At 50.3% G+C, this 11,548-nt stretch overlaps 1 protein-coding gene across 1 annotated transcript in view; it reads left to right on the top strand.

Moving 5' to 3' along the window:
* Gabbr2 (gamma-aminobutyric acid type B receptor subunit 2) overlaps positions 1-11,548 on the top strand; it is a 336,248-nt gene that overhangs the window by 251,449 nt on the left and 73,251 nt on the right. Inside the window, exons 8-9 of the mRNA XM_021200029.2 lie at positions 674-734; positions 10,055-10,135. Of these exons, the coding sequence (XP_021055688.1) occupies positions 674-734; positions 10,055-10,135 (142 nt within the window). The remainder of the gene's footprint in view (positions 1-673; positions 735-10,054; positions 10,136-11,548) is intronic.

Below are 11,548 nucleotides of genomic sequence, written 5' to 3'. Positions count from 1 at the left end.
CTGCCTCTGCCTCTGCCTCTGCCTCTGCCTCTGCCTCTGCCTCTGCCTCTGCCTCTGCCTCTGCCTCTGCCTCTGCCTCTGCCTTCTGATTGCTGGGATTAAATGTGCATACCACCATGCTCAGCCAAGTCCATCCTTAATAATAAACCACACATAGATAGATAGATAGATAGATAGATAGATAGATAGATAGATAGATAGATAGATGTAATAAAAAGAAAAGGGAGGAAATAAGGAAGAAAGAGAGGAAGGGAGGGAGGGAGGGAGGGAGGGAGGGCGGAAGGAAGCCCAGCTTCCAACACCCTGATGGTCCTCCAGCCAGATAGCCTCAGGGAAGCCCTATAGTGGGCACAAGACCAACAAGTAAAAACCTCACCTCTGCCTCCATCCCATGATAACATAAGCCACATGGGCATTTCATAATCACTGTGCTAATGACAATGCTATCTCGGCTTTAATACACATGTGATAGCTTCATTATTGATTTTGTGCCTCTTGAATATTAAGCAGATAAAGTCACAACTAATGTGTAAGTAATGAGTTTGACTTTGGTGTCTGCCTTCAAGGGAGCCAATTTTTCTCCAATATTAATAAGCACACCGTGCTGTTTACAATTTCACTGGGCTAATGTGACATTTCTCTTTTGTTCTCGTTTGTGTTGTTTTGTTTTTAGGGTCAAGTTGTGTTCCGGAACGGGGAGAGAATGGGAACCATTAAATTTACTCAATTTCAAGGTAGGCTTTTGGATGCTTATTCTTTCCAGCTGACGGCATTTATATTCAGGGATGTGGTGTTTCTGCAATAAAAGGCATCAGAAGAGATGGAAATCTGATATGAGATTCAGATAAAACAAGAGTCGATAGGAACCACTTCCCCATGAGAACATGAGTTACAGCTGTGTGGAAAATTATTTCTCAAATGCCCAGCTCCCCAAGCCTACCTGACCCCCATGCAACTCCTAGATTTGTAAGAAAGGAAATGTGGCTAAGTCACTAGCACTGTGCCGAGAAGCCTGCATCATTCTGGGATTTGATCACAGACCAACGTAACGACCCCTACCTCTCCATCACCCAGTGTAAGCCATCGCCTGCATTATGTCAGTCTTACATTCTCTTGGCTCCCCCCAACCACGAACCCTACCCAACCCACTTTTTGCTAGCTATTGTAAAACCATCTGAGGCATTAGCTCATTTCCATATATAAATACTTCAGTGTGCATTTCTTCTGGAAGACTCTTCCAGACATAACCACTGCACCTACAAGAACATTTCACAGTTCTCAGTGTCTTTCCACTCTGTCATCAGTACCCTCACCACTTCAAAGCTGACAGTTTGATGGAGAATTCTTACAAAGTCCTACCATCATACCAGTCTGGTGTGTCGCCTTAGTATCTGATTTATTACAACCTCCATGACCTCCCCCACCCTACTTACTACACACACACACACACACACACACACACACACACACCCTTTTTATATACCACATACTGTTATGTAGGAACTAGTCCATTTAATGGGCTTTCTGCTACTGTTGCTAGAGTGAAGGTGGAGCTCAGAAACCACCCCTACCATGTTCCATGTATCATGAAAACAGTTCAGAGAAGGGTGATGACTTGTCACAGTCCTCAGAGCATAAAGCAGAGGCAGAGCTGGACACTCCCTGAGTTGCCTCAGATTGGCTCAGTGTGGTCGTTATGATTGTGGGCTACCACAATCATATGATTGTGTATAGGCCCTCTCCCACTGGCGGGACCATTTGTAAGTGTACTGCTTCTTGGCTTCTTGACAAGAGAAGAAGGCCTTTGCTTCGGATAGATCCCAGAGTCATTCCAGAGAAAGCCAGAATTGAGGCAAGCTCTTCAGATCCATTTGAGCAGACCCCACCAATCTGGAGAGGTGCATCTCAGGCTGCCCCACCTGATCAATCGGGAGAGGTGTATCTCAGGCTGCCCCCTCCTAATGGGAAAGTGTAGTTTATTCATTCATCCTCCCTTGGCGGGTAATTGAAACCCACGTCAGCTCTCCGGCAGGCACAAAAGGTGTTATCTTAAGCAAATGTAATTATTTTCCCATTTGTTGAGTCTTCTTGGCTGAGCAAAGTAAGCATCCTAGCAAATATGCTTGTGCTTTGAACGATAGCAACTAAATCCTTTTGTCGTGTTCTAAGTTCTCAAATTATATCACCTGGAGCAGAGTGCTTTGCAAAATATGGATTACTTGATCGCAGGGTGTCTGCTGATTTTATTACCCTTCTCTTTTTCATATGTTAAGTTTAGACATCAACTCCAGCAACTGCGGGCTTAGCATCGCCAAACTCACAGGGCAACCCAAGCCACCTGCCAACATAAGTCAGGTTTGTGATCCTGCCCACATCAAGTCAGGCAGCAACCAACTAGGAACAGTGGCACCTCCCGGTGTGGGACCAGTAAGTCCTGTTGTCTGGGAAGTTAATGCTTCCAATTCTGGGATCAACCCAGAGCCATGATAACACATAGATGTAAATACCCAGCATCCTTCACTCTGCAAGAAATACCTCCAAAAAATGCTGGCTTGTATCCCCAGAGGCCATACCCTCCTCTGCTGCCCACATAGAAACCTACTGCCCATCCATGTCCCTGTACTGGCCCTGGTCCCTCCCTGCCCCAAAGGCCATGCCCCCATCACTAGATCCTAGAACCTCCTCCACATAGCTTATGTGTATCCGCCCTTCTCTGGTGGGCAGTAAGCTCCGCGCCCTGGATGGCAGGTGGAGGCAGGGGCAGCGTTGCCACCCCGTAGAGCCACACGGATCCTGGTCATGCCTAGTTTCAAGCCTACCTGTCCCCTGCTCCTCCCCATCCACCCTGCCGTCGCCTGAGCCCTGTGTGGATGGAGATGAATACTGGAGAAGGAGCTTCTTGAGTCCCTGTAACTGCCTCTTCTAAACAGCGCGGGGAATCTGTAGCGGGGAGGAAGCCGAGCAGAGCGTGATTAGGCCTTGTTTGGTGTTCTCATAGAAAGCCCAGCATCTGCTCCTGGCAGCCTGCCTTCATTAGGCCCGTTTGTGCGGCTGACTGATAGTGGCTTCCTTGAGATATAAAGGACAGCCTCGGGGGCTGGTGTCTGCACACCTGATCTTAAGGGATGGGGGTCTTGCAGGCTTTTAATGCCATAATTGTCATTCAGAATGCACCTCCTGAGGTGGAGGCCCCGCCTCTCCATGCATAACTTAATCACCCCCATGGAACAGATGCTCAAACAGTTTCTCCCTTTCTCAGCCTGCTGCTTTGCTGAGCCCTCCAGGGAAAAACAAGTTGAGTAAGATACAGTGCCTGGCCCTGGGGACTTCACAATCTCTCTGACCAAATGTCAGCGCCCATAAAGGCGGGAAGACACTTCCCAGAACCTACTAGGGAACTTTCAGGACAGTTTGGCCCTGATTAGGGAGACTCCTGAGGCTGATTTTTAAATGTCCTTTCCTGTCTCCTGACACACTGCAGCGCCCTCCATGAGCCAGGGTCTGAAAGGCTGCTTAGTGGACTCAAACACTGGCTTTTTAAGACTAGAGATGGAGCCCCCAAAACTTTAGCCCACTGTAGCAGGGCTGTGGGTCAGCAGGCACAGAATGACACTGATGAAGGTGGGCTTGTTGGGACCAGGGTATTGTTCCCAGCCTGAAGACCTGCTAGCCCTCGCCATCCAGGAGGGAATGCCCTCAAGTAAGGGGGCCCAGAAGACAGAATTACTGAGTAGACACTGCACTCCATAGAGTGGCAGACCCTGTGTCACAGGAGCCCCAACTCTCCATGCCTCTGCTTGAATGCCTCCAGGGACAGGGAGCTCATCACCCCTCATGTGAAAAGTATCATTACTTGCCAGGCAGAGTAGCTTAATCACTCTGAAATTTCATTTTAGAGCTCACTATATATATGAAAGATAACCTTGTCCCTTGCTTTAAAAGTGAGCGAGTATTCAGTGGCATGATAGTGTCGAGTGTCCTGCTCAGTGACTGGCATGGAGAAGGGCTATGCCAGCTGGTGGTACCCTCTCCCTGGCCATTCTCTACAATGATCAGAAGTATGGCCTTGCCTCACACTCCTCATTTGACAGGACATTGATGCCACTGTCCCAGGAAAGACCTTTTGGCTTGCTCATCCCCTAATCCCCTCACTTATCCCCACACCCAATGAATGAGCCACATGCACTTTGCTTAGTGGGAACGTTGTGTTTATGAATGAGCTACATGCTCATTGCTCAATGGGAATGTTGGGTTTCTACGTCTTCCCCAAGTGCGGGTTGCCATTTTGCGTGCATATACCTTGCTTCTGCCTCCAAGTTAACTTATTGTCGGTGCTGAACCCCTGCAATCCCAACACTTAGGAGGTGGAACCAGGAGAACCACCAATCCCAGAGCTTAGGAGGTGGAGCCAGGAGGACCACCAATCCCAGAGCTTAGGAGGTGGAGCCAGGAGNAGGAGGTGGAGCCAGGAGGGCCACCAATCCCAGAGCTTAGGAGGTGGAGCCAGGAGGACCACCAATCCCAGAGCTTAGGAGGTGGAGCCAGGAGAACCACCAATCCCAGAGCTTAGGAGGTGGAGCCAGGAGGACCACCAATCCCAGAGCTTAGGAGGTGGAGCCAGGAGGACCACAAGTTTGATGTGGGCTAAAGGCCAGGCTGCAAAGTGAGTTTCCAAGAGCCTGAGCTGTGGAGATTGTGTCAGAAGCAAAATCAATGCTGAAGAAAACAAGACTAAGCTGTCCAAAAGCCTGAGAAACACACATCAGAGAACCCTTAAGTGGGGCAGGTGGAAGTTAATGCACATCCGAACTGAAAAGTTCTGCTCTACGGGACTTAAAATTTACAGAGCAGAGGCAGACTGGAAGACACTTTTGAAGCGTAAGTCTTCAAAACGTACATACAGGTTCAATATGTAAGAGCATTAGGTACTTGCACATAACTGTGGAATGGTAACCTCAAAATGAAACTGGCCCGAGGGTCTGAACCGTCAGTTAACAAATGGCCCAAGCCACAGCATGACTTAGTTTATTCTTTCAACTGCCGGTGAGGAGGGAGAGGAGAGTGGAAAGGAGGGAGAGAAAGGAAGAGAAGAAGGGTAGGGGGTAGATGGGCAGGGAAGGAGGGTCGGAGAGAGATATGGGGGGGGGGAGAATACCACAGGTGGGAGGGAGGGACCTTGGCATCCCTGACTAGAGGAAGTGGAAGCAATGCAGTCCCTGGGAAGAGAAATGTGGCAGGGTTCACGGGCTTAATGTGAACGCACTTCCCCTCAAACCAGAGTCAAGGAAGGGTGGGTATTTGGGAGATGGGACAGAGCCCATGTCACATACAGACCAGAGAGCCAGCAAGAGCAGAAGGCTGGCGACACAGAGCCCATGTCACATACAGACCAGAGAGCCAGCAAGAGCAGAAGGCTGGCGACACATTCCCAGATAAAACCTTGGCCCAACTGTCTCCTGGACACTCTTAGGCCCACAGCCAAGGAATATTTTCAGACTGGACTTTTTTTTTTTTTTCAGCATTCAAATTGTCACCATAGGATCTATTTTCTCTAGGTACCCAAATGCAAAGTTTGGAGGAAAAATGTGCCTTTTAATGAGAGAATAAGGGAAAACTAGGATTATTCTGTGAAAATGGGACTCTGAGTTCCATAATATTTTTAGCCTCTGAGAACCAGAAATTGTCCACTTTGAAAATCCATTGTAGCAGTGGCTCTCCACTCCATCTCCATGTTAGGGTCGGCTTGGGGGTCTTTTAGAAAAGAAATGACCCCCAGGACCCACCTTTTAACCTCTGGGGTTCTCAGACGAATCAGCTGGCATCTGAACATTCCAGAAGTCCCAGGTCTCTAAATCCCCACCAAGGCTGAGAACCAATAGAGCCACTCAAAGCAGCTGGAGAAAGAAAGGCCCAGAGAAGGGGAAAGTCACTCCACGAGCTGATCCACAGCAGAGCCTGGGGACAGGCCAGCAGCTAGTGACAACCACTGTGATGGCCTCTACTCCCTCGGGGACAGTCTTCCTTTCAGGCTGTACACAGATGTCCTGGTCCATGTGCTATAGTTTATAAGGCCCCGTGTGGATTCATTGAATTGCCACGTGATTTTAGGGTGGAGACGCAGGCTTAAAACTTGGAAGTACTGGGCCAGCAAGATTGCTCAGGGGGTAAAATCACTCAGTGGCCATTACTGCACTGACAACCTGAAGAATTTGGTCCCCAAAACCCATTGTGGAAGGAAAGAACCTGCTCCTGACAACAACTGTGCACACACACACACACACACACACACACACACGAGAGAGAGAGAGAGAGAGAGAGAGAGAGAGAGAGAGAGAGAGAGAGAGAGGCATCTATGCCCTAGTAATAACAGATAAAAGATTTTAAAAGAAGTGCTGGCTACATGCTGTTAACCTGGTCAGGAGGGCCAGAAGAACAGAACGGGGCATGTGCCTTATGCATACCTGTAATCCTGGCTGCCAGACAGCCTGAACCAGGAGGACCACAAATTCAAGGCCAGCCTGGGAAAGTTATAAGTTGAAAGCTAAGCCTTGTGATCTAGTGGGACTGTGCTAATAAGATAAAATAAAATAAAATAAAAACTTGGTTGAGGATGTAGAGGCAAGGGAGACATACCGTGAAAAGTTGAGACATCCATTGAAGTAAGAGAGCACACGGACTGTCTGAGGACAGAGCAAGAGGCTCACTCTCTTCATGGGTTAAATAACTATCATTTGCTGTCAGTTAAGTCACTAGAGAGGCCCTCACGATATGTGCTGCTCACAGCAACTCTGAAAGCTCACAGTTGTGATTTTAAAATAAAATTTATTTATTTATTTATTTGCCATTCTGGAGATCCAATCCAGAGCCTTTCACATGCTTAGCAAGGCTGTATCTACCACTCGGCTGTCTCCAATCCTTGGAGCTGCTGCTGCTGCTGCTGCTGCTGCTGCTGCTGCTGCTGCTGCTGCTGCTGCTGCTGCTGCTGCTGCTGGGACAGGCTCTTATGTAGCACAGGCCCCGAGCTTGCAAACCTCTCCCCTCAGCATCCCTAGTGCTGAGTCAGTGGGCACGCACCACCACACCAGAGTCTACTGTATGTTTTACACCTTTGTGACTCCAGCTCCCAGCACAAAGCCTGGCCCATTGCAGGTGCCTGACAATATTAGTTGAGTGACTGAAGGCTGTGATGCAACCCAGGGACTTAGTGTAACATCTCTGTGACATCAAAGGTGTCCCGAACTGCCCATGTGAATGTTGTAGGAACAACTCTGACTTTGTACTGCCTATGGAAAAGTATCGATGGCTCGGTCCCCTGAGCTGGCCTCAGCATGCAAACTAGTGCTCAGTAAACGGAGGCAGATGATAGGCTGCTGTGCTCAGCGTGGGCAGGAGAAGTGCCCCGAAGCAAGAGCAGGGTGGCCCTGTCAGGTGCACCTTGACCACTGTCCCCACGTGACTTTAAGCCCTTCCATCGTCTGCCTGAGGCCTGTCTCTCCTCCCTGGACAGGGAAGTTAGGTCATGGTTTCTGAGCACTAAACGCAGAAACCAGCTAGCTCCTGGAGCCCCTGAGTGTTATCTCCTGGGAGATATGGTGATTATGTTCTCTGTGGGAAGTTGACTATTATTTCAGTGCCACGAGACAGTGCGTAGAGCAGGGTGTGTGAGTCTGAGGGGCCAGCTGTGCGGCTCTGGGCACCGTGGGGTCCCCACGGTGCTACTTCCTGGATCCTGATGGTTTGTTCCTATAGGCCTGCATATTTCATGTGCTGCCTCCCTAAGCTGAGTAAATAAGTCAGGGCCTCCTCCTCCTCCTCCTCCTAGGGATGGGAGCTGATTGGGAAGCCTGTGAGGCTGGGAACTTCAAAATGTGAGAGCAGAGATGCTGGAGGCCCCTGACTGAGTGTGTTAATGTGACATCTAAGACCTGGGTAACCCAAGCAAGCAGCAGCCACCTGCATAGTGTACCCTGCCCACAACCATGACTTCTATAGTCCCCTTTCCCTGAAGTCTAGGAAGCAGGCAGAAGTACGGCCTAAGAGACTCCCTAGTCTGCTTACGAGGGATGCGCAGGGCTTCTATACCTCTGCAAACTCAGTCCAGTCCGGAGCCCAGACTGTCTCCCTGGGCCTGCCTTGGGTTTCTAAGGCATAAGCTCTGGACCCTTGGCTAGCTGGAGGCTCTGGGGACCTACAAGCACCTTGGTAGGCCTTGGAGCAGTAAGACATGCTTCTCTGGTAGTGAGCCATGGGAGCAGCCACTCTGCACAGAGCTGTCACTCAGGGATCCCATCAAGGGAGCCATGAGAAAAATCTAGGGTTGGAACTGAGCTCTGCTCCTAGTGCTGCTGGAGCCTTCGGCAAAGCCATGGTCAACTCCAGACTCGGTTTAATTGTCAGTAGAATAGCACTAAGAACCCTTCACACACCCATACACCTTCCTAGCCACCGTTGGTCATTTTCTGTTACTATAGTAAAATACCTGGGGCCAGTTATTTCCCAATGAAAAGAGGCCTGCTTAGCACACCATGAAGCAGGTGACCATTCCTTCAACTCACTCTCACAGGAAGAAACCACACCCTTTAGAATGTCCTGTTGTTAGAAAGGGACTCCAATAACCTAAACACCTCCCACCACCTCAACGCTTCCACACGGGAGCCGAGCTTCTAGCACACAGACCTCTAGCAGTAGACTCAAACCATACCAAACCACGAGACCTGCCTCAGGACTCTGAAATACCTCCAGTACCTGCCTGCCTCCCCCCATCCTTGCAAGGCCTGCTCTGCCTGGGGGCTCCACTCTATACTCCCATACACCCAGCTACCTACCCCTTCTGTGTGGCCCCGCCTCTGCTCATCCGCATCCACCAGACATGAAATCCACAGCCCTAACTGAAGGGTACTAACTAACTGAAGCTTGTACGGGTCTCTCAGTGGCACGGGAGATCTCTGCCCATCTCCACGGTCACATTGCCCCTTTCCCCGATGCGTCTACTGATGGCATCTGGCTTCTCTTCCCCAGTTCCTTTGCTCTCCACCTATTGCTGGAGGTAGACACTCCCCAATGCTGCATGGTGGGCTTTCCCTCGGGTCTCATATCTGTCTGCCAGGATGAGACTCTCGTCAGCTGCCGTGTAGACAGCCCTGTCTTCATCTAGGTGATCCCAGCCTCAAGCCATCTCTCCAGCATGTGACCCCTCCCTGCACTCCGCACTCATAAAACAGCAGCCTAAGGCCCTTATCATCTGTACCGGCATCCTGGGTGACTACCTCACCCCCACATGCCTCCCATTCACTCCCATTTGTCACCCAGTGCCCTGTGTTACTTGGGAAAAGGACACCTTCTTTTTCTTGCCTCCTCCCTAAGCCAGTCATCGCCATCTTTATTCCTGACAATGGCAAAGACAGTGGACTAAAGCTAAGAAACAGTGAGAAAGAGGAGGAAGGCATACAGAATTCACCAATGAAGCAGGAGACCACAGGCATGCAGAGAAACACGGGCTTGGTATGACACAACGGAGTACTGTGGCTTCTGGACCACCCCAGTTCCACCTCAGGGTGCATTGTCAGGGTGGTCATGTCCAGCAGGAAGGAAGAGATGATCCCAGCTACCTTCAGCTGATGGAGTCACCCCTAAATACCTCAGGGTCCTCACTCACCAGGGACTCCAAGAGACTGTGGGTGCGGCCCAAGAGAAGTAGATTAAAGTTCGGGGGAGCTGGGGGCTGGCACCAAGGGAGTCTGCATTGTCCTGGAGCAGAGTCAGGAATAGTCCACACTGCCCGAGGTAAAGCCAACCAAGCAAGGGGAAGTCGGATGGGGGAAATGATCGGGCAGAGTTTAACTGGAGAAAACAGGGTTCCCATCCTTGGGGTGTTCAGCAAAGGATGGACACCCTGCTGAGGTTCTGACCCGGGCCAGCTACAAGCTTTCTGATCCTAGTTGGAGAAGGTGCGAGAGGAAGGGAAATGTAGGAGAGCGGAGCCGGGGCCCAGGAGAGCCCCCAGACCCAAGCCGGGGGCCTCGGCTGACCAGCTACTGTGTCTTGTTCTCCACAGACAGCAGAGAGGTGAAGGTCGGCGAGTACAACGCCGTGGCCGACACACTGGAGATCATCAATGACACCATAAGGTTCCAGGGTAAGGCTTGTGGGCTTCCTGATGGGCACCCCACATGGGAGATACTCAGAGCCTTTGGCTTTGTGGGGTCCAACTCCTGGGGTGAGCCTGTGGTATCTGAGAGCTAATCGCTCTCTTCTATTTACTGCTGGTCTCTCACATGACCATCACTTTACATTGAAAGGGACCGTGATCCCCTTTCTGGCTCCAGTTTCACTCTAAATTCCTGATGTCAGCCAGGGTTGGAGGCTTGATGACATCTGTTGAAAAGCTAAAGCCTTAAGTGAATGCCTAAGGTAAATGGATACACAGATGTGTGGGCGAGGAGGAGGGTACGTGGATGCGTGGATGAATATGTATGAATGTGTGGTTGCTGGATGAGTGGATGGACAGATAAATGAAAAGGTTGGTTAATGGCGGCTGGTTATATGAGTAGGACAGTTGAGAGCCAGGAAATGAGTTGGGCGTGTCGATGGGAAGATAGGCGGCGATATATGGGTAAATGGATGGACGTGTGGATACATAAGTAACTGGATGCATAGATGAATGCATGTAATATGCACGCATGGGTAGATGGACAGGTGCATGCATGAGGATATAGATGAGGACTTGGTGGGAGAATAACCAGATGAATGCACACAAGCATGGATGAATGCATGGGTAGGTAGAGCAGATGGGGCAACCTAGCCTCTGGAGAGCAATGGAGGAACCGGAAGTCTGTGGCACCTGGGGAAGTTCTTCTTAGATCACGCTGGGTCATCAGTTTTTCTGTGCACTGGATCTGTAGGCCTTGGCTTCTGGAGCATTGCAGAGATTCAGTTAGCATCCACAGGTGTCTCCTGGGTGCGGTCTCCACTGTCAGCCAGCCTCCCCACCCCGCCTGAGGGAGTCCCCACCAAGCAGACAGGGGCGTGTTATAGTTCATACACCCACTGAAAGTGAGCAGACATTTAAGAAAACAGTTCAGAATGGAGTCGCCCCAAAGCCACACAGCCACTGAAGGACTCAGCCCACCCCACACTTGAGAGTCCTGACGTCCATGCAAGGCCTGCCTGCTCCTGTACTTGGGTGCTGAGGGTGGGAGGGGGCGGTTGGAATAAGGATTTGGGGTACTGAGCTCCCAGTAGCATGCTGGCCCAGCACTGGAGAAAATAATAGAGGGAAAGAGTCGAGCATAAAATAAAAATAATAAAAAAATAAAAAGACGTACCCTAATAGCAAACCAAGTTTTCTCTGTGGTGCCTGTGTTCAGAGAAGAGCCTTGCTCTGTGCTGAGGTCCCAAGATCTCCATGAAAGGGCTCTCTCTGCAGCTCTCCATTGCCTCTCGCAAATCAAACTGCTTCTGCTCCTCCAATTTTGGAATACCTTGGTGCCTGCCCTGTGCTGTGCTCCAGAAAGCTCTCCTCCTCCTCCTCCTCCTCCTCCTCCTCCTC

Source organism: Mus pahari, chromosome 6 (genome assembly GCF_900095145.1).
Source record: "Mus pahari chromosome 6, PAHARI_EIJ_v1.1, whole genome shotgun sequence".
NCBI classification, from domain to species: domain Eukaryota; kingdom Metazoa; phylum Chordata; class Mammalia; order Rodentia; family Muridae; genus Mus; species Mus pahari.
The sequence above is the reverse complement of the archived record's forward strand: the minus strand, read 5'-3'. Positions and strand labels throughout refer to the sequence as shown.